This window comes from Jaculus jaculus, chromosome 3, assembly GCF_020740685.1.
Source record: "Jaculus jaculus isolate mJacJac1 chromosome 3, mJacJac1.mat.Y.cur, whole genome shotgun sequence".
NCBI classification, from domain to species: Eukaryota; Metazoa; Chordata; class Mammalia; order Rodentia; family Dipodidae; genus Jaculus; species Jaculus jaculus.
In genome coordinates, this window is record NC_059104.1 from 168654131 (window position 1) to 168677721 (window position 23591).

Consider the following 23591-nt stretch of genomic DNA (forward strand, 5'->3'; position numbering starts at 1 on the left):
ATGGTGATGCATGCCTTTAATCCCAGCACTCGGGAGGTAGAAGTAGGAGGGTCGCCATGAGTTCGAGGTCACCCTGAGAATATAGAGTGAATTCCAGGTCAGCCTGGGCTAGAGTGAAACCCTACCTCAGAAAAACAAAACATAAAACTTAAATAAAAAAGATGGGCTGGAGAGATGGCTTAGTGGTTAAGCGCTTGCCTGTGAAGCCTAAGGACCCCGGTTCGAGGCTCGGTTCCCCAGGTCCCACGTTAGCCAGATGCACAAGGGGGCGCACGCATCTGGAGTTTGTTTGCAGAGGCTGGAAGCCCTGGCGCGCCCATTCTCTCTCTCTCCCTCTATCTGTCTTTCTCTCTGTGTCTGTCGCTCTCAAAAATAAATAAAAAATTTAAAAAAAAACTTAAATAAAAAGGAAAAAAAGAAGAAGAAAGGGCTCATTGGAGGGAGGATAGAGGAGATAAACAAGGGTGGTAAGAGGAAATTATGCTCAGAGAAGAATTTTGTATATGAATGGAGGTTGCCAATAGAAAGTTTTTTAAAAAGAAACATAAATTTGTTCAAAGAATGAGTACATGAATGAACACTGTCTGGGGAATGAGTACCAGGAGAAAAGAGTAAGAAGCCTAGTAGATACATTAACAACACTTTAAAAAATTATTTATATTAATTACTCGAGAGAGAAAGAGGCAGAGAGAGAGAGAGAGAGAGAAGAAAATGGTCCCATCAGGGCCTCCAACCGCTGGAAACGATCTCCAGAAGCATGCACCACCATGAGCATCTGGTTTACGTGGGTCCTGGAAAAAAAATCGAGCCTGGGTCCTTTGGTTTTGCAGGCAAGCGCCTTAACCGCTAAGCCATCTCCGCAACCCGGTAAACACTTTTAAGTGATGACATGCGTTTTGATTGGTGGCCTGGAACCAGAGAGCTTCACTCCGAGGTCGGGTCTCGGAGCAGCATTCCCCGGCCCATCTGCCCTTCCTTTTCCTCTGGATTTCTTTGCCCATCAGGCTCCAGTGGTCTTCGCGTACTTTTCCCCGGCTCGGGTGGTGAATACTGTGGGTGCCGCATCAGGGCCCGTTGAAATTCGGTGCTCGCCCCATGCCCTGCCTCAGTTTCCCTGAGTGTGACGGGGCAGCGGAGAGGCGCGATTTGGAGGCGGGCTGGCACTGGGGCGCGCGCCCCGGGAGCGGAGAGGCGGGAAGGGCGGGCGAGGGCGGCGCCCGGGGGGCGGGCAGCGCGCGGGCGGCGCCGGGGAGGGCGCGGGCGCCCGGCAGCGACCGCGATGGGCCCCGGCGCGCGGCTGGCGGCGGTGCTGGCGGTGCTGGCGCTCGGGGCCGGGGAGCGTCCCGGGGCTGCGGCGCGGGGAGACACGTTCTCGGCGATGACCAGCGTGGCGCGCGCCCTGGCGCCCGAGCGCCGGCTGCTGGCGACGCTGCGGCGCTACCTGCGCGGGGAGGAGGCGCGGCTGCGGGACCTGACCAGGTGAGCGGGCGGGGGACCGTCCCGGGATCGCGGATGGGGGTGGGGTGGGGCACCCCCCCCCACCCCGTACCGTGGGAGAGCCTGCGTCACCGGGAGCGGGGTGTTGGAGAGCCGGTGCGGTGTCCTCCCTGTCTCTCTCTCTCTCTCTCCCTCTCTCCTTCCCTCCAGCCCCTCTCCCCCCATACACTGTGCGAGAATGCGGGTGAGGTGTGATTCTAGAAGCCACTTGGACTTCACAAGTACAAGCTAATGTGGCACCTCCAGGATCTGTGTCACACTGCCACGGACACGCTGTGGAATGTAGTGACACAAACCCACCGGCAGGTCTTGGGGGAGATTGCTCACTGGGTTCGGTGTTTTGCAAGCATGAGGACCTGAGTTCGATCCCCCAGTACCCACATAAACTCCAGGTCATGAGTGTAAGGAAAGGGTCAGAGAAAAGCAAAATGAGAACACCGGACTTGATCTCTACAGACAGTTTCGGGCAGGATGAGGGCTGAAGCACTGAGCCGGGCTAGGGTGCAAGTTTTTAAGGGGGATCCTAAAAAAAACAGCTGAGGGGAGCTGGTGGCGCAGGCCTTTAATCCCAGCACCCAGGAGGCAGAGGTAGGAGGATCACCATGAGTTCGAGGCCATCCCAAGACTACATAGTGAATTCCAGGTCAGCCTGCGCTAGAGTGAGGCCCTACCTCGAAAAACTAAAAAAATGAATAAAAACAGACTGTACCGGGTGCAGTAGATAAGGAACCAGTAGCTGTTTGTGTCCTTGTTCAGAATAGGCTTCTTCAGCCAGGAATGTCTAAGAGGGGATACCCGGATGGTCTCTGGTCCTTCAAGGCCACCTGAGCTAAGGGGAGTACATCAGTCAGGGGAACTCCTCTGTTCCCTCTGTCTGCTTCTTTTATAGCCTTCTAGCCTTAGGGACAGTTATTAATGTTTTCATTCCCTCAGGTTTTCAGGGAAAGCTATTATGCCTTCAATGAGGGCCCACTTGTATCCCGGCATTGAGGAGGCGAAGATAGGCAAAGATCCATTGGCTCACTAGCCAGCTGGTCTAAACTAATTGGCCAATGAGAGCCAGGTCTCAAAACGAGGTGAAGGGAGTTTTTTGAGAGAGTGACACCAGAGATTGTCCTCTCACCTCCACCCACAAGCCCACACACATATGGACCCATGTAACACACACAGGCTCACCACATAGGGAAAAAAACACATTGGGAGATGTGAGTAGGGGCTGATGCTATAACCACACATCTTGGCCTTTTCAGTGGCCCCCGTGAAAGACCATGCAAGTCCAGCAGAATGATGTTTAAGTTTTGTTAGTTGCTAGAGTATATGGTGGTTCATAAATGGATTCAAGAGTCCAAGAGAGCCAGGCATAGTGGCGCACGCCTTTAGTCCCAGCACTCGAGAGGCAGAGGTAATAGGAGGATCGCTGTGAGTTTGAGGCCACCCTGAGACTACATAGTTAATACCAGGTCAGCCTGGGCTAGAGTGAAACCCTACCTCAAAAAAACAAAAAACAAAAACAAAACAAAACAAGGGCTGGAGAGATAGCTTAGTGGTTAAGCTCTTGTCTGTGAAGCCTAAGGACCCCAGTTCAAGGATCGATTCCCCAGAGTTCGTTTGCAGTGGCTGGAGGCCCTGGCACGCCCATTCTCTCTCCCTCTCTCTGCCTCTTTCTCCCTCTCTCTCAAATAAATAAATAAAAATAAAGTTTAAAAAAATAAAAACATCGTATACATTTGCAAACTAAAGCTTAAAGAGATAAAGAAACTTGTCAAAGGTCAGGATCAAGAATTCAAATAAGAGGTCTCTTGGACTCTTTTGTTTTGTTCTGTTTTGTTTTTAATTGTTTGTTTTATTTTGATTTCTATCTCTTCTCTCTCCCTAACAAATAAATTTAAAAAAAAATGACTGGATCGGGCATGGTGGTGCACACCTTTAATCCCAGCACTTGGGAGACAAAGGTAGGATGATCACCATGAGTTCAAAGCCACCCGGAGATTGCATAGTGAATTCCAGGTCAGCCTGAGCTAGCGTGAGACCCTACCTCAGAAACCTCCCCCCCCCAAAAAAAAAGAAAGACTGGCCAGTCAGATAGATTGGCTCATGCCTGCAATCCTATCACTGAGGAAATTGAGGCATAAGGATTGCCATGAATTCAAGGTCTCAAACATAAACAAACAAGCAAAACAAAACCTGGCTAGTCAAAATTTTCCTGTTGCCTCTAAGCATTAACTAGAATTCTAAAAGTCCAGATAAAGAGTTAGAGGTAGTATTTGCCTAGTATGCACCAAGCCTGGATTCTAGCCCCAACTCCACATAATCCTGTAAAGTGGAATAGGTAGAAAATTTGAGGCTAGCCTAGGCTACATGAGACCCCCATGATAAAATTAAGATGAAGACCAGATGAAAAGAATTAGAAAAATTCTATATTCTTTTTCCAGATGGCTTATGAACATCTATTTTCTTAAAGTTCAGTGTAATGTTCAATAGACAATAATTCTGTTTTCCAGTCAAGATACTTGCTTCCTAAAATGACAGTTTTGGCAGTTCCTGCCCATTTTTCTGTACTCTCAAACCAGTGATCCTATGTAACTTGAGATGTTATCTCTGAGGCCCTTGGTGTAGTCTGAATTGCTAAACTGAGAAATTAAGTGTTTTTGGATGTTGAAACTATACCCTACCTCAAGCTGATGGATGAAAAATATGCTGTTGTATCTATAGTTAAATGCGCATAGCACACATATACTGGTCTTGGATTGGTGATTACTTACCAGTTTATTTTGTTTCTGCTGTTTAAAAGCTACACAGAATAAAAGAGAAAAGATAATTCTGGGTTCAGAATGAAGCATCCAGGACATCTCAGAAGGAGTGAGATAAAAGCATTTCTAAATTTCAAAGGAGGGCTGGAGAGATGGCTTAGAGGTTAAGGCGCTTGCTTGTGAAGCCTAAAGACCCAGGTTCTATTCCCCAGCACCCATGTAAGCCAGATGCACAGGGTGGCACATGCGTCTGGAGTTCACTTGCAGTGGCTGGAGGCCCTGGCGTGCCCATTCTCACTCTCTGTCTGCCTCTTTCTCTCTCAAATAAATAAATAATAAGATAGGTTAAATTCAAAGGAGGAACATATTGAATTGGCAGGGCCCATGTCTTGTGGTTGGATAACCTACCCAGGCTCTGTGTCATGCAGGGATAGGATTACAAATTTTATGTGCAGATTCCTGAAGGAAAGGATCTGATTTTCCACTCTCAGCAGCATTTGTTCAGGCAAAAAACCATTTAGGAGAGAAAGCCTGAGGTTTGCCTTCGGCATCCCTTAACTCAGTCTCTGGAAAGGAGCTATTTGCTCAGAGGCTGGGCACACAGCCAGTTTTACATACCACACCAGCCTCAGATATCAGTCCATAGATTTTTTTTTTCTTTGTGTGACAGAAACAAAAAAATGTTATATTTGAACACTGCATTAGCCTGATACTCTGTAGTAAAGAAAAGACCCAACGCCTGGTCTAAAACAAATCACCCACAGTGCATTGGACTTGATGACTGACCTGGAGCAAATATTGTAAGTCTCACCTCTTTCCCTTTGTGCTTCAGTTTCCTCCGATGCCTTTTAAACATTAGTCATTAAGCTAATGAGGAATCTATTCAGTCATGGAAGCGGTGTGGGAAGACATACCACAATGTGCATAATGGAAGGATGCGTAGGGATTGTGGAGACCAGACCGGTGTTTCTTTTCATCTTCCAGAGCTGAGGATGGGTTGGCAGCTGGGTCAGAATTAGACTCAGGTCTCCTCCTGGCTCCTCCTGGTCCAGCTGTCTGATAAAATAGCTGTGTGCTCAGTCTCAACTGTTCCTGGACACTTACTCCTAAAGCTGGACTCCGCTCCAGTCTCCCTGCCCCTACGTCTTTCCGTCTGGCAGTTCACTAAGTGGTTCCATATGGAGCCAGAGCCGGAAATAATGGGCAGTAAAAAGATCCCAGGCTGGTTTGGTTTTCGAAAGCCTGGAGTAGCAGCTCACAAGTGAATCAGAGACACCCTGGGATGTGACAGGCTCCCATGTCCTCTGCCTGGACACCCCGCACCCCCAGGCCCACATTCCCATTCCATAGTTTATGTTGAACATTTGATGCCCTGGAAGTTTCCAGCCAAGTCATCATCTATTTCAGGCTTGCTTTCTTAGTTTAAAGCCTGGTTCTGGAAATCCTCACAGAGCCCTCTGCATCAAAGAGTTAGAACCCCCGACTCTTCCCTTTCACACTGGCCATTCCCTTTCATCCCATTCCACTGGAGGAAATCTCCAACTTTTGCCAAAATACTCTTTGCTTTTGTACGCATTCATATATATACCTTGTTCAGCTATTTTTCTCTCTGACTTCCACTGTTGTTACACTGTTTTTAAATTTAGTTTTAGGGGCTGGAGAGATGCTCAGCAGTTAAAGGCGCTTGCCTGCGGAACCTAACGACCCAAGTTCGCTTCCCCAGTATGCACTTAAAGCCAGATGCATAAAGTGTCACATGCATCTGGAGTCTGTTTGCAGCAGCTGGAGACCCTACCATGCCTATTCTCTCTGTTTGTCTCTTTTCTATCCCTCTCTACTTTCAAATACATAAATTCATTTTAAAGTTAAAATATTACTTCTTAGATAAGGAGAAAAACCTTTTAGAGGGCAAGACATACACTTTATTTATTTATTTGACAGAGGAAGGGGGAAGAGAGAGAGAGAATGGGCACACCAGGTCCTTCAGCCACTGCAAACGAACCCCAGACGCATGCACCCCCTTGTGCATCTGCCTTATGTGGGTCCTGGAGAGTCAAACCAAGATCCTTTGGCTTTGCAGACAAACACCTTAACCGCTAAGCCATCCTCCAGCCCAAAACATGCACTCTTTCTTAACTTGTCCTCTTCAATATGAACAATAAATTTTGATATCATTATATCAGTTTGCTTTTTTCATTGCTGGAACAAAATACCTGATCAGAAGAAGTTAGGGAAGAAAAGGGTTTACTCTCAGCTTACAGATTCAAGGCGAAGTCCATCACAGCAGAGGAAATCATGACGGGAGCAGGAAACCTGCATCACATCACCACATCGACAGGGAGGAAATAGAGAGGAAGAAGAGTAAGCAAGCAAGACTGGGCCGTAACTCCTCAAGGCCCATGCCCAACGACCCCCTAGTTTCTCCAGCAAGACCCTCCCTGCTGAAGGTTCCCTAACCACAATCCCAAGCAGCACCAGCTGGGGGTTAAGTGTTCAAACACACGAGTCTATGGGGGACATTTTGCATTTATAGCATCACCTATGTAAATTCCATCAATATGTTAGAAATGGAATAACCACCACTTTCAGGAAGGGAAATGGCATCTTTTGCCTATATAGGCATTCTCTTTTTTTGTTGTTTATTTTAATTTATTTATTTGAGAGTGACAGACAGAGAGAGAAAGAGGCAGAGAAAGAGAGAGAATGGGTGTGCCAGGGCCTCTAGCCACTGAAAATGAACTCCAGACACGTGCGCCCCCTTGTGCATCTGGCTAATGTGGGTCCTGGGGAATGGAGCCTCGAACTGGGGTCCTTAGGCTTCACAGGCAGGCGCTTAACCGCTAAGCCATCTCTCCAGACCTATACAGGCATTCTTATAGGATGTCCAGGAAGAAATTAATTAGAGAGATAGTTACTTAAGGTCCCACCATTTCCAGCCCTTTTCTGCAAATGTCACCAGGCTGGAAAGTTGGAAATGAGTTGGATAACCTCACACTGTTCCCATTACTATCATCATCTTTTGTGTATTTCCTCAATACACTTTTTGAGTCCATCCCATTCTCTGCCCCACGATCACTGCTACAGCTCAAGCTCTCCTGTTTCTTGCTTCCTGTTGACGTGACCTCCTCCATGGTCTTTGTGCCTTCAGTCCCTTGCACTTCGGAATCCACTTCCCCACCAGTTTACAACATCACATATGTGAACAAGCCCAAGCAATTCCACTCTCACTTGCTCTGGCCAAATTAACCTCCTTCTCACTCTCATCCCGTCTCTTTCTTTAATCTGGGGCAGCATTGATAATGTGATAATGGTATTTAGCTCGCTGGCTAGCAATGGCTCAGGAAGTAGCAGCCATCAAGAGCTGAACAAATCTTTTAAGAATCAGGTAAAGTACTTCTCTTCTGGGAAGCCTTCCCTTACTGCTTCTAATGCCCACACGGGTGAGGTGCCCTACCCTCAAACTACCATTTTTATTGCTCTTTTAGTACATGTCAGAATCACTGTGATTTGTTCAGAAATGTTTTTCAAGCTTCTACTAAAAATGCTTGACTGGTATAGTGATAACAGAAGAGAAGGACATCCTTGGGCTGGAGAGATGGTTTAGTGGTTAAGGTGCTTGCCTGTGAAAGGACCCATGACCAACTCTCCAGATCCCATGTAAGCCAGACACACTAAGTGACACAAGCGTGCAAGGTTGCACATGTGCACAAGATGGTGCATGCATGTGGAGTTTAAATGTAATGGATGAAGACCGTGGTGCACCAATTCTGTCACTCTCTCTCATTAAAAAGTACAAGAGGGCTGGAGAGATGGCTTAGCAGTTAAGCACTTGCCTGTGAAGCCTAAGGACCCCGGTTCGAGGCTCGGTTCCCCAGGTCCCACGTTAGCCAGATGCACAAGGGGGCGCACGCGTCTGGAGTTCGTTTGCAGAGGCTGGAAGCCCTGGCGTGCCCATTCTCTCTTTCCCTCTATCTTTCTTTCTGTGTCTGTCACTCTCAAATAAATAAATAAAAAAAAGTACAAGAAAAAGACATCCTTGTCTGTAAACTTTTAAAAAAATATATGTATATTAAATATAATAACTAATATATATTAAATTATATATGTACATATATATATGTGACAACTTCTATACTTACAGACAACAAACCATGGTATTTCCCTCCCCTCCTCCACTTTCCCCTTCATAACTCTGTTCTCCGTCATAACCCTTCCCTCTCTCCATTAGTCTCTCTTTTAATTTAATGTCATCAGCTTTTTCTCCTATTATGAGGGTCTTGTGTGGGGTATTGCTAGGCGCTGCAAGGTCTTGGATATAGAGGCCAAATTTTGTCTGGACAATTGTATGTAAGGAGTGGTGCCCTTCCTTTGGCTCTTACATTCTTTCCATCACCTCTTCCACAATGGACCCTGAGCCTTGAAGGGTGTGAGATGTTTCAATGCTGGATACTTCTCTGCTCCTTCTTCTCAGCACTATGTTGCCTTTTGGGTCATCCCAGTGGTCATCGCCATCTGAAAAGAGAAGCTTCTCTAACCAGAAGTGAGAGTAGTATTAATATATGAGGATAAACATTAAGTGTAGTGCTTTCAGTGTATAAACTTTTTTAAAATAATTTTTTTTCTTTTTTTAAAATTTTTTTGGTTTTTCGAGGTAGGGTCTCACTCTGATCCAGGCTGACCTGGAATTAACTCTGTCATCTCAGGGTGGCCTTGAACTCATGGCAATCCTCCTACCTCTGCCTCCCGAGTGCTGGGATTAAAGGCGTGCGCCACCACGCCTGGCTCAAATTTTTTTTTCGTTTTGAGGTAAGGTCTCACTCTGGCCCAGGCTGACCTGGAATTTACTATGTAGACTCAAGGTGGCCTCGAATCCATGGCGATCCTCCTACCTCTGCCTCCCAAGTGCCAGAATTAAAGGCGTGCGCCACCATGCCTGGCTTAAATAATGGTTTTTTTGACTGAGAAAGGAGAGAGAGAGAGAATGGGCACACCAGGGTTTCTAGCCACTGCAAACAAACTCCAGATGCTTGCACCCCATTGCGCATCTGGCTAACATGGGTCCTTGGAAATCGAACCTGGGTCCTTTGGCTTTGCAGGCAAACACCTTAACCGCTAAGCCATCCCTCCAGCTGTCTGTAAACTTTTTGAGCTGGATTTGTCTTGACTTTGCGTCTCTAAAATCTGAGCCGGGCGTGGCGGCGCACGCCTTTAACGCCAGCACTCAGGAGGCAGAGGTAGGAGGATTGCCGTGAGTTCGAGGCCACCCTGAGATGACAGAGTGAATTCCATGTCAGCCTTGGCTAGAGTGAGACCCTACCTCAAAACAAGACAAAACAAAACAAAAAAAAAAAACAATAAAACCTGGCATGGTGCCAGACATATATTAATTGACTAGTGTAATCTGACTCATTCAATGAATAAGTGACCAAACTTGCTTTTCTGATTTACTTGTGTTTTTTTTTTTTAAATATTTTGTTTGGGCTGGAGAGATGGCTTAATGTTTAAAGTGCTTGCCTGCTGAGCCTAAGGATCCTGGTTCAATTCCCCTGCCTGTACCCACTTAAGCCAGATGTAAAAGGTGGCACATGCATTTGGAGTTCATTTGCAGTGGCTAAGGCTCTGGCATGTCCATTCTCTTTTTCTTATCTGCCTTCTCTTTCTCCCTCTTAATCAATAAATAAATAATTAAAAATATTTTTATTTATTTGCAATCAGAGAGATAGAAGAGAGATGAAAGAACATGTGGCTTTAAAAATTTTTGTTGTTGTTGTTTATTTTTATTTATCTATTTATTTGAGAGTGACAGACAGACAGAAAAAAAGGCAGAGAGAGAGAGAGGGCATGGGTGCATCAGGGCATCCAGGCACTGTAAAAGAACTCCAGATACATGTGCCACCTTTTGCATCTGGCTTATGTGGGTACTGGGGAATAGAGCCTTGAACTGGGGTCCCTGGGCTTCATAGGCAAGCACTTAACGGCTAAGCCATTTCTCCAGCCCCAAGAGAACATGCAGCTTAAAAGAAATTTTTTTTTCTTCATTTATTTGCAAGTAGATAGAAGAGGGACAGAAAGAATGGGCGTTCCAGGGCCTTCAGACTTTGCAAATGACTCCAGGTCCACTTTGTGCATCTAGCTTTATGTGTGTACTAAGTAGGGAATCAAACTTGGGTTGTTAGCCCCTTTGCAGGCAAGCCCCTTAAACCACGCCTTAACTGCTAAGCCACCTCTTCAGCCCACATCTGGCTTTTTGAGAGGGGGGAGGGAGAGAATGGGCATGCCAGGGCCTCTAGCCCCTGCAAACAAACTTTGGACACATGCACCACCTTATGCATCTGGCTTATGTGGGTACTGGGGAATTGAATCTGGGTCCTTAGGCTTCATAGGCAAGCACCTTAATGGCTAGCCCGTTTCTCCAGCCATATTTGCAATTTTGTTTTTGTTTTTTGAGGTCCAGGCTGACCTGGAATTCACTATGGAGTCTCAGGGTGGCCTTGAACTCACGGTGATCCACCTACCTGTGCCTCCCGAGTGCTGGGATTAAAGGCGTGTGCCACCATGCTTGGTTTGTATTTGTGGTTTTTATATTCTTTGTGATGGCCTGGCTTTTTTTTTTTTTTTTTTTTTTTTGAAGTAGGGTCTTACTCTAGCCCAGGCTGACCTGGAATTCACTCTATTCTCAGAGCGGCCTCAAACTTGGCAATCCTCGTACCTCTGCCTCCTGAGTGCTGGGATTAAGTGCATGTACCACCATGCCTGCTGGCCTGGCTTTTTTTTTTTTAAGTGAAAAACCATTTTTTAAATATTTTACTTATTTATTTGAGAGAGAGAGAGAGAATGGGCACACCAGGGCCTCCAGATGCATGCTCCCCATTGTGCATCTGGCTTACATGGGTCCTGGAGAGTTGAATGGGGATCCTTTGTCTTTTCAGGCAATTGCCTTAACCTCTAAGCCATCTCTCCAGCCCCCAGCCTGGCCTTTTGTTGTTGTTGTTTTCGAGGTAGGGTCTCACTCTAGCCCAGGCTGAATTCACTATGTAGTCTCAGGGTGGCCTCGAACTCATGTCGATCCTCCTTTCTCTGACTCCGGAGTGCTGGGATTAAAGACGTGTGCTACTACGCTTGGCTCTGGCCTAGATTTTTGAATCAAAACTAATCACATGAATCTCAAGGGAGTCTTTTCTCTCTCCCATTCCCTCCCTTCCTCTCCCCATTTTCACCTTACCCAAACCGGTCTTCAACTCCTGTCTCAGTTTACCTGGGACTACAGAAAGGTGGCGGGCGCATCGGGCTGTGTGAGTGTGTGTGTGTGTGTGTGTGTGTGTGTGTGTGTGTGTGTATTTTCACGTGTGTATGGACCATGAGACCAGAGGGTGACATTGGTGTCTTTCCAAATTGCTCCTCACTTTATTTTTTTAAATTTTTTGTTTATTTTATTTATTTATTATAGAGCTATGGACAGAAAGAGAAAGAGGCAGATAGAGAGAGAGAATGGGCGCACCAGGGCCTCCAGCCACTGCAAATGAACTCCAGACGCATGCGCCCCCTTGCGCATCTGGCTAACGTGGGTCCTGGGGAACCAAGCCTCGAACCTGGGTCCTTAGGCTTCACAGGCAAGCGCTTAACCACTAAGCCATCTCTCCAGCCTGCTCCTCACTTTATTTGCTGAGGCAGGGGCACTTGAATCCAGAGCTCACAGTGTCATCTTGTCTAGTTGGCCAGCTTGCCCTGGGGATCGCGTCTCTAATTCCAGCATGCTGGGATTACAGGCACTGCCATACTCACCCAGAATTGATATGGGCGCTGGGGAGCCAAACTCTGGTCCTCACATTTGCACAGCAAGTGCTTTATCCACTGAGCCATCCCTCCACCCCCTTAGCTGCTCTTTTTTTAAAAAAAAAATTATTTTTCTTTATTTATTTTAGAGAGAGAAGGAGGGAGGGAGAGAATGGGTGCGCCAGGGCCTCCAGCCCTTGCAAAGGAATACCAGATGTGTGCGCCCCCTTGTGCATCTGGCTTAAGTAGGTTCTCTTGAAATCAAACCGGGGTCCTTTGGCTTTGCAGGCAAGTGCCGTAACCACTAAGCCGTTTCTCCAGCCACCCTTAGCTGCTCTTAATGCATTCCTGCTATGCCAGCCTTCCTGACATACAATGGCTGTTATCTAGAGGTGGGGTCATTCCACTTCTCTCTTTCAGGTTCTATGAGAAGGTACTTTCTTTGCATGAGGACTCAGCTGTCGCTGTGGAGAACCCTCTGCTTGCCTACACGCTCATCAAACGCCTGCAGTCTGACTGGAAGAATGTGGTCCACAGCCTGGAGGCCAGTGAAAACATCCGAGGTAAAGCAAATGCTTGCAGGATGTAGGAGAAGGTTCTAGTTCTTGACTCCATGCTAAGGAGAGAGGTTCCACTGGGATATGCGGTGGGTAGATATTACCCCCAAGCAGTTGTAAATCCAAAGGATTGGTCCCTTTCGTGATATGTTTATGTGATTATAGATTAGAAAACACCTTCAATCCTGTGAGGAAGTGTGTACCAATCCATTTACATTATGTATAGAAAATAGTGGTCTTCTAGTAGTTTCTATTTCTTTTTCTTAATTTTTAATTTTAATTTGTACTTATTTATTTATTCTTTGGTTATTCAAGGCAGGGGCTCACCATTGCCTAGGCTGACCTGGAATTCACTGTGTAATCTCAGGGTGGCCTCTAACTCACGGTGATCCTCCTACCTCTGCCTCCCAAGCGCTGAGTGCTGGAATTAAAGGCATGCGCCAACACATCCTGCATTTGTGGGGTTGTTTTTTTGCTTTTGTTTTTTCATTTTGAAAAGGAAAATAATGCAATGTGATATGTAGTAAGATCACTTTCCTAATTTATTCTACTGTATACTTTAATAAGTTTATTAATTTGGGGGAGTTAGAAAGTAGAGTTGTCAAAAAAAAGAAAAAAGAAAAAAAGAAAAAGAAAGTAGAGTTGTCCCCTAAAAGATAAGATTCCTGGAGACATAGCAGATGGGACTATAAGAATATAGGTCTTATATTTTTACAATCAAGTGCTTTGTTTTTGAAATAAAACATTTCTTAGAATGACTTACCCAAGGATAGGATGATGGTGTTTGTCCTAATTACAGTGTTATTTGGGTTGCAAGACATGTTTACCCTTAAAAAACCCACACACACAAAGTAAATATGAAACTATCTGCTAAAAGGAAAACACAGCTTAAGTTTTGGAGTATTTGAAAGTTTGGTATTTTGTACAAAATAATCCTACTGAAACATCTCTGAAATAATCCAGTCTTACTAAATAGTTGTCTCCCATTCCTTATTTTTTTCTTACAAACTGTTAGGAGGTAGGTGGTATTATCTCTGATTTACAAAAGAAGGCATCTGTTTATGTGCTAACCTTCACAAGAGATAAAAATGCCTATGGTCTACACATTTCTCCAGTGAACACACCTTGTGCCGCCAAGTCCTTTTTACCTTCCATATTTTAATCCTTGAATAGTTATCATTCAAATAGTCATGTCCCTCAACAAAACAAAAGGTAAACTTCTATATACTAAAGGTTGTCCATGAGGTCATTGTTGTGTATATCTAGGTAGATTTACAATGTTTTATCTCATTTCTCAGTGTTAGAATACGGGCAATTTTAATTTTGAATATAATATAAAAATTGCTATTTTTATTACCAGGAGTGGGATTCTTTTGATATTAGAGAGTTGAAAACTTTATAAAATTCAAGATTTTGTAATGTATCTTAAACAGTAACATATTGTACTCTCAAAAACATATTTGAAATTTGTTGATATTAAAATTCTGTTTCCAAGTATAAAAAAAAAAAAAAAAAAGAACATGGGTTTTCTTGTTTTTGTTTTTTCAAGGTAGGGTCTCACTGTGGCCCAGGCTGACCTGGAATTCACTATGTAGTCTCAGGGTGGCCTCGAACTCATGGCAATCCTCCTACCTCTGCCTCCCTAATGCTGGGATTAAAGGCATGCACCACCACGCCCAGCAGTGCTTTCTTTTTATTTATTTATTTTTTTACTCCTCATTGGCACTCATTTTGCATGTCCTTCATCCAGACAACAGCATTCACAATCCACTCAGTGACAGGAACCGAGCTTGCCACTGAGTCATTGTCTCTCGAAATGTTTGCACGGGTGGTCACGCTTGCGTGCAATGTCCATCGCCTGCGTTGTAAAGGATGGGTCATGGTTCTCCTGCCTTTTCAGCTCTGAAGGATGGATATGAGAAGGTGGAGCAAGACCTTCCAGCCTTTGAGGACCTCGAGGGAGCAGCCCGGGCCCTGATGCGGCTGCAGGATGTGTACATGCTCAACGTGAAGGGCCTGGCCCGAGGCGTCTTCCAGAGGGTCACGGGCTCCGACGTCACGGACCTGTACAGTCCCAGGCGCTTTTTCTCCCTCACAGCCGATGACTGCTTCCAAGTAGGCAAGGTGACAACATTCAGAGAAGGCAGATTGCTCAGCTTGGCTTCTTGTGGATGAAATGACAATGTCCTAATTACTTTCATGTCGTGCTTATGCTGGTAATAAGCTTGGAAACTGAAATAGGATGTCACTCCCACTTTCAGAGCAAGAAACCACAGTCTTTAGAGAGGGTAGATAAGTTAATTCAAGTAACTTTGACCAAAGTAACTGAACCAAAGTTTGAATCCAGCTTTTTAACTGTAAACCCCATACTCTTTCTATGGAAAAATGAAGTGATTGAGTACATAGGACACTTATTTTTTTTCAAATATCTTATTTATTTATTTATTCATTTATTTGAGACAGAGATATATAGATACAGAAATAGGCAGGGAGAGAGGGGGTGGGGAGAATGGGAGCACCAGAGCCTCCAGCCCTGTAAACGAACTCCAGATGCATGTGCCCCCTTGTGCATCTGGCTTACGTGGGTCCTGGGGAATCGAACCGAGGCACTTTGGCCTTGCAGGCAAGCACCTTCACCGCTAAGCCATCTCTCCAGCCCCCACAGAACACTTTTTGTGCACAACAGAGTTTCATGCAGTAGCCCAGGCTCGCTTCAAAGTCACTACGGAGCCATTGAACTCCTGCCCTTCCGCCCTCCATCTCCCAAGTGCTGGGATTACAGGTGTGTGCCAGCATGCCTGGTTTATGTGGTACTAGGGTTGGAACCCAGGGCTTTGTCCATGCTCAGCAAGAACACTACCAACGGGGATTTATTAGTTGTGCCATGGGAACAGACATGAACTAGACAGAATGGTCCTTTTTCACTCTGACTGTAGTCCCTGCCCGTGGATGGACCCATGGGGTGGAAAGGGGAAGCAGGGTGAATAAGAAGAGGATGCCAGATGATGTGAATGTAAGATCGTGGAAACGCAGCCTCTCTGCGATTCCCTGGAATCCATATATATATATATATATATATATATATATATATATATGTATATTATATATGATGTGAACGTAAGATCGTGGAAACGCAGCCTCTCTGTGATTCCCTGGAATCCATATATATATATATATATATATATATATATATATATATATATATATATATATGTATATTATATATATAATATTATATATTATATATATCCATATATATATATATGTATATTTAAATATTTATTCCTTAAGAGGAGAGGAAGAGAATGGGCACACCAGGAACTCCTGCTGCTGCAAAGGAACTCCAGACACATGTGCCACTTTGTGCATCTGGCTTTATGTAGGTCCTGGGGAATCAAACCCAGGCTGTCAGGCTTTCCAAGCAAGTGCCTTTAACCACTGAGCCATCTCCTGGAACCAGTGTGTATTTTTTAGTTACTCTTTTGCCTAAGATGTAGTTATTCATGAAACCCATGTTTATGTGTGTCTTAGTTCCAAGTCCTAGGGCTTTTAGGTTTCAGGAAGGCTATCTTCTCTGTCATACAGGCTTCATAACCCTTTTGGTTTTTCAAGGTAGGGTCTCACTCTAGCTCAGGCTGACCTGGAATTCACGATGGAGTCTCAGAGTGGCCTCGAACTCACAGCAATCCTCCTACCTCTGTCTCCCGAGTGCTGGGATTAAGGCGTGCACCACCACACCAGGCTCAGTGTTTTCAATTTTTTAGTAAAAACATATAATCACAGGTTTTATTTTATTCAAAATGCCTAAATATTTGTGTTTAGAAGAGTTCCAGCCATCTCAATCTACCATATTGCTGGAATGTGAAGTGCCTCATGAAAATATGAAATCAGTGGCTGGGTCTGGGGGTGATGTAGCTTTATGGGTTCAATCTCCAGTATAAAAAATAAAAGCAGCTAAATTGGTAGGAAAAGTTTAGCTACTTTAAAAGTATTTATTTATCCTCAAGGAGAGGCACAGAGAGAAGGAGGGAGAGGAAATGGGCATGCTAGGGCCTCCAGCCTCTGCAAATGACTTCAGATTGCGTGTGCCAGTTTGTGTATCTGGCTTCATGTGGGTACAGAGGAATTGAACCCCAGGCATTAGGCTTTGTAGGCAAGTACCTTAACCACTGAGCCATCTCTTCTGTCCAGTTTAGCTACTTTTTTTTCTTTCTTTCTTTGTTTTGGTTTTCCGAGATAGAGTCTTTCACTAGTCCAGGATGACCTGGAATTCACTATGTAGTCTCTCGGGGTGGCCTCGAACTCACGGTGATCCTCCTACCTCTACCTCCCGAGTGCTGGGATTAAAGGTGTGTGCCACTACACCCGGCTCTAAAAAATATTTTTTATTCATTTATTTGAGAGAGAGAGCAAGCATAGGCACACCAGGGCATCCAGCCACTACAAACTCCAGACACAAGCGCCCCTTTGTGCATCTGGCTTTATGTGGGCCCTGGGGATTTGAACCAGGGCCAGCATGCTTTGCAAGCAAGCACCTTTAACCACTGAGCCATCTCCGCAGACCCTCACATACCACTTTTGTGAAGCCCAGTGTGATCCCAAGTCTCTTCCCTTCTCCATGCCTCCATAGTATAGCAGGCATTTTTTTTTAAAATATTTTTTTGTTCATTTTTTATTTATTTATTTGAGAGCGACAGACACAGAGAGAAAGACAGATAGAGGGAGAGAGAGAGAATGGGCGCGCCAGGGCTTCCAGACTCTGCAAACGAACTCCAGACGTGTGTGCCCCCTTGTGCATCTGGCTAACGTGGGATCTGGGGAACCGAGCCTCGAACCGGGGTCCTTAGGCTTCACAGGCAAGCGCTTAACCGCTAAGCCATCTCTCCAGCCCAAGCAGGCATTTTTCCTTCAAGCACTCACACCATATTATAGTTTCTCTCCCATATTATAAATGCCTGAAATTCAAGAACTATTGAGTCTTTTCTGCACAAAGTACAATTCCATGTACTGTTATTGTGATATAATAGGTGCTTAACAGATGGAATTAAAATGAATTTGACATTAAAGCTTACCTTCTTGGGTTCCAGAGACCCAGGCCCTCCTTCCAAAGCCCCGGCTCCTCCTCGTCTGTGAATAGTCAACTCCTCTGTCTATGGACTCAATTCACAGCTGTGACTGTGCTTCCTGCAGGTGGCCTACGACATGGGGGATTACTACCATGCCATTCCATGGCTCGAGGAGGCTGTCAGTCTCTTCCGAGGATCCTATGGTGAGTGGAAGACAGAGGATGAGGCGAGTCTGGAGGATGCCTTGGATCACCTGGCTTTTGCCTGTTTCCAGGTAGGGGGGGTCAATGGAGCATACTTTTCTTCCGTGTGTGTGTGTGTGTGTGTGTGTGTGTGTGTGTGTGTGTGTGTGTGTAATATGCGTGTGATAGAAGATGTATGGTGTATGTACCTGTGCAGGTGTACGTGTTCCTGCACATGCGTGCAGAGGCCAGAGGAGAAATTGGGGTGACCTCCTCTGTTGCTCACCCATGTATGTCATTGAGATAAGGTCACTTCCGCAACCAGGAGCCGCCAGCAGTTAGCAGGTCGCAGCAGTTCTCCAGTCTTGGCCTTCTCCCCTTCTTCACTGGGGGTTACAGCCAGCTTCGTACATGGGTTCTGGGGAGTTGAACTCGGCGGAGGTCTCCTGCCTGAGGCCTTCATTCGTAAATACTCCTTAACAGCTGAGCCATCTCCCCGGCCCTGAAACATACTCTTTTTTTATATTTATTTATTTATTTGACACAGAGAGAAAGAGGCAGATAGATAGAGTGAGAATGGGCATGCCAGGGCCTCCAGCCACTGCAAACGAATTCCAGACACATGCGCCCCCTTGTGCATCTGGCTTATGTGGGTCCTGGGGAATCGAGCCTTGAACCAAGGTCCTTAGGCTTCATAGGCAAGCATTTAACTGCTAAGCCATCTCTCCAGCCCTGAAACATACTCTTACTATAGCAGATATAATGTTCCACTGCTTTTCAACTCTCTAAGCCTGCTCATGTCTTCTGTCCTATTTCATCATCCCAATAGGACCAAATTCAGAGAAGTTACTTTATTACTACCATAGAGTACATGTTAATAAAAACCAAGCTTCCAACTAATTATATTTTTTATCTGAAGATTATTATATTTATTTAATAACACATATAGGTTAAAGGTTATACATATCACTTTTTTTTTAGCAAACTCTTGAAGTTGTTTTTTTTTTTTTTTTTTTTTTTTATCTTTCGAGGTGGGGTTTCACTCTATCTCAGGCAGACCTGGAACTCAAGTCTCAGGGTGGAACTCAACAGTGATCCTCCTACCTCTGCCTCCTGAGTGCTGGGATTAAAGACATGCGCCACCATGCCTGGCTTTTGACTTTTTTTTTTTATTATTATTGACAGCTTCCATACTTACAGACAATAAACCATGATAATTCCCTCCCCTCCCCCACCCCCTTCACAAATCTGCACTCCATCATATCCCCGCCCTCTCTCCAGTAGTCTCTCTATTTCGATGTCATCATCTTTTCCTCCTATTATGAAGGTCTTGTGAAGGTAGTGCCAGGCACTGCAAGGTCATGGATATGGTGGCCAATTTCTGTCTGGTTGATTGCATTGAAAGCAGTCCTACCCTTCCTTTGGCTCTTACATTCTTTCTGCCACCTCTTCCTCAATGGACCCTGAGCCCAAATAATTCTTAACTTGGCAGGAAGCTCATAGAGCTGGGCTCAGAACACAAGTCTGCCTGTGAATCCAGAGCACTAAGCAATGTTGCACTGATCTCTTTACAATCATCACACTCCACAACCTCAGCTGCTACCGTAGTAAGTGTTGAGATATACATACATACATATATATATATATTTTTTAGGTAGGGTCTCATTGCAGCTCAGGCTGACCTGGAATTCACTATGGAGTCTCAGGGTGTCCTTGAACTCACAGTGATCGTTCTACCTCTGCCTCCTGAGTGCTGGGATTAGAGGCGTGCGCCACCACGGCCGGCTTGCCATGTATGTTTAATGGGGGCACAGTAAATGGAGAGCACTCTGTGCTCTCAGCACCTAATGACTCACCGTGGAGAATATACCCTGATGCTACCAGGGAGGAAGAAGTTTGAGTATCCTCTCTGCCACTGACTGCAACTGGAATGTGGCCACTGTCAGTGACAAGAGCTGGCATCTTGCTCCATTGGATCAGCCTTGGAGCTTCCTTCAGATATCATCTTTCCTTGGCACTGCTGATCTGCTGCCTGTTGGGCCCTATGAAGAAATTCACTGTCCTAAATATAGCAACTGTCATCTTTTTGTATGACTAACCTCATTTCCCACCAGTTGTATAGTCTTTAAAAACAGGCTAGTCAGACATGATGGTGCACGCCTTTAATCCCAGCACTGGGGAGGCAGAGGTAGGAGGATCGCCGTGAGTTCGAGGCCACCCTGAGACACCATAGTGAATTCCAGGTCAGCCTGAGCTAGTGAGACCCTGCCTTGAAAACAAAACAAAAATAATAATAAATTAAATAAAAATAGGCTGGAAAAATTGCCATGAAGCCAGTTTCCTGGAGTATCCAAAGCTAATACACCATGCTATTCCATGTATGTGTACATGTACACATATGTACATAGTGGTATTTAGTGGTGCTGGAACCCAGGATATGCTAGGTAAGCATTCTGTCACTAAGCTACACCCAGCCCCCGGCATTCCTTTCCTGAGAAAATAAAGAGGAGCATGTGAATGTTCCAAATCTGCATGCCACTGAAAAACCTGATTCATTCTCAGATCAGCCTACAGTCACGTTTCCCTCCACCAAGTTCCTGGTAAATGGGACTTGGTTATACATCTATACACCCTTCCTACCGCTCCTGACCAATTGCTTCTTGTTAAGGAGAAACAGGAGGGCTGGAGAGATGGCTTAGCGGTTAAGCGCTTGCCTGTGAAGCCTAAGGACCCCGGTTTGAGGCTCGGTTCCCCAGGTCCCATGTTAGCCAGATGCACAAGGGGCGCACGTGTCTGGAGTTCGTTTGCAGAGGCTGGAAGCCCTGGCGCGCCCATTCTCTCTCTCTCTCCCTCTATCTGTCTTTCTCTCTGTGTCTGTCGCTCTCAAATAAATAAATAAAAATTAAAAAAAATAAATAAATAAAGAGAAACAGGATAACTGTGATGTAACAAAAGACAAGAATTGATAGAGTTTTAGTAGAGGAGGAAAACAGAGACTCAAAGATGGCAGGCTGAAGCAGTTCACCTCCAGACAGGATTATAAATACTGTGCCCCACTGATTATTTTGTTTTGTTTCCACTAATTCCTCTGCTCACTGGTAGATTCCCTTTCACATCCTGTTGTCTGGTGAAGTTCTGTCGGAATGACGGGCTCAGCTCAGAAGTCACCAGCTCTATGAAGTCTTCCATAGTTCTCACTCCCCAGCTTGCCTTATGGACCCTTATTTTATTTTAAATTTTATTTATTTATTTGTAAGGAGAAAGAGAGAGAGAGAGAGAAGGGAAGAGAAGAGGAGAGGAGAGGGGAGGGGAGAGGAGAGGAGAGGAGAGGAGAGGAGAGGAGAGGAGAGGAGAGGAGAGGAGAGGAGAGGAGAGGAGAGGAGAGGAGAGGAGAGGAGAGGAGAGGAAAGGAGACAGACAGAGAATGGGCACACCAGGGCCTCTAGGCACTGCAAACGAACTCCAGATGCATGTGCATCTGGCTTATGTAGGTCCTGGGGAATCGAACCTAAGTCCTTTGGCTTCATAGGCCCATACATTTTATTTTTATTTTAACATTAAAAAGTAGGGGCTGGGGCTGGAGAGATGGCTTAGCGGTTAAGCGCTTGCCTGTGAAGCCTAAGGACCCCGGTTTGAGGCTCAATTCCCCAGGACCCACATTAGCCAGATGCACAAGAGGATGAACACATCTGGAGTTTGTTTGCAGTGGCTTGAGGCCCTGGCATGCTCATTCTCTCTCTCTCTCATCCTCTTTCTCTCTGTCTGTCACTTTCAAATAAATAAATAAAAATAAACAAAAAAAAATTTTTTTAAGTAGGGGTTGGGAAGATTGCTCAGTGGTTAAAGGCACCAGCTTGCAACACCTGTTGGCCTGGGTTCAATACCCAAGCCCTCCATGTAAGCCATACCCAGAAGACATTTCAATGAGTTGTAAAAAACGAAGTGAGCTGTACATGTAAAGGCTTTAACACAATGTGTGACTCACACCATGCACCAGCAAGTGTAACTTTAATATAATGCATGACTCACACCATGCACTAATAGATGCAAGCCTTTGTTATTATCTTATAACTTCAAGAGTGTCTTCTTGGACTGGAGGGATAGCCTAGCAGCTAAGGAACTTGCCTGCAAAGCCAAAGGACCTAGTTTCGATTCCCCAGGACCCATGTAAACCAGATGTACAAGGTGGTGCATGAATCTGGAGTTTGTTTACAGTGGCTAGAGGTCCTGGAGTGCCCATTCTCTCTGTCTCTCTGACTCTCGCTCTCTCTCATAAATAAATAATAAATTCATTAGCTAATTTAAAAAAAAATTTAAAAAGAGTGTTTTCAGGCTGGAGAGATGGCTTGGTGGTTAAGGCTGCTTTGGCTTTGCCTGAAAGCCAAAGGATCCTAGTTCGACTCTCCAGGACCCATGTAAGCGAGATGCACAAGGAGGCGCATGCATCTGGAGTTCGTTTACAGTGGCTGGAAGCCCTGTTGCACCCATTCTCTCTCTGTGCCTCTTTCTCTGAAATAAATTTTATATATATATATTTTTTTTAATTTTTTTTTTAAAGAGTGTTTTCTTCATTTTCATTTAATGTGACTTTATGAGTGCATTTCCAGAGAAATTTAACTGGAGATGAATAGTCACATCCAGCTCAGTTCATCTTGATTTATTTCCTGCCTTCCCTGGTAAGGATGATAATAAGGCTTTTGTTAATGAGGAAGCTTGATTTGCATTAGGGCCACAATCCTCCACATTTCAGTGAATCTCATTATCTACTGTGGTAAGAATATTTTATAGTTGCTTTTTCAATACATTCAGTGATTTGGTTGGAAAAAAAAAATAATCTCATTGTTAACATTTCCTTTTCCTTCTATTCTAATTAGGCAGGAAATGTGTCACGTGCCCTCAGCCTCTCCCGAGAGTTTCTTCTTTACAGTAAGTGGTGAGATTTCTGACTTCTGTTCCTGGCCTTTAATCCCTGCAAGTGAAACACAGATCTTTTTATTATAATTTCATTATCCAAGGGCCATTTCTACTTTGGGGTGTAATCTTGGTTATATGCAGATTATTGAAAGGGGGAATGTGCATCATTTACCTGGAAAGTGTTTAGAGAAGGTCAGCCTGCCCCTTCCCTCCTTGCCCTCTCAATGGAAACAAGTACAGGCTAGAAGCCAGTTTCTTCAGGGACATTTTCAAGACCCAGGTTTTCAAAGTAGACGTGGGAATGAATGAAATCAATGTGTGCAGTATGTGAATAGCTGAGAGAGTTATTCACTCTGGCTGTTTACTGAGAGCTATGGGCTCTTCCCCCTAAACCCAGAGCTCACTGAGCTATGCAGGCATCCTGCCCGGGTGTCTGCAAAGCTCTGCTTTGGTCCCCTCAGGGAATGCCTTGCCAACAACAAAATGAGTTGAACCAGAGGAGGTGCTGCCTAGAGCCTAGATCAGCTTGGGTATTTTTTGAAAAATTTTTTTTTTTTTTAAAGTTTGTATTCACACTAATTGTATGTTTTAATTTTTTGTTTTAATTTTTATTTATTTATTTGAGAGCAACAGACACAGAGAAAAAGACAGGTAGAGGGAGAGAGAGAGAATGGGCGCGCCAGGGCTTCCGGCCTCTGCAAACGAACTCCAGACGCGTGCGCCCCCTTGTGCATCTGGCTAACGTGGGACCTGGGGAACCGAGCCTCGAACCGGGGTCCTTAGGCTTCACAGGCAAGCGCTTAACCGCTACGCCATCTCTCCAGCCCATTTTTTGAAATTTTTAATGGTAGG

At 45.1% G+C, this 23591-nt stretch overlaps 1 protein-coding gene across 1 annotated transcript in view; it reads left to right on the plus strand.

Moving 5' to 3' along the window:
* Window positions 1-1279: 1279 nt before the first annotated feature.
* The window catches only part of P4ha3 (prolyl 4-hydroxylase subunit alpha 3), a 47930-nt gene continuing 25618 nt past the window's right edge, over window positions 1280-23591 (plus strand). Inside the window, exons 1-5 of the mRNA XM_045146287.1 lie at window positions 1280-1479; window positions 12441-12583; window positions 14478-14701; window positions 17768-17917; window positions 22700-22751. Coding sequence (XP_045002222.1) covers window positions 1280-1479; window positions 12441-12583; window positions 14478-14701; window positions 17768-17917; window positions 22700-22751 — 769 coding nt within the window. The remainder of the gene's footprint in view (window positions 1480-12440; window positions 12584-14477; window positions 14702-17767; window positions 17918-22699; window positions 22752-23591) is intronic.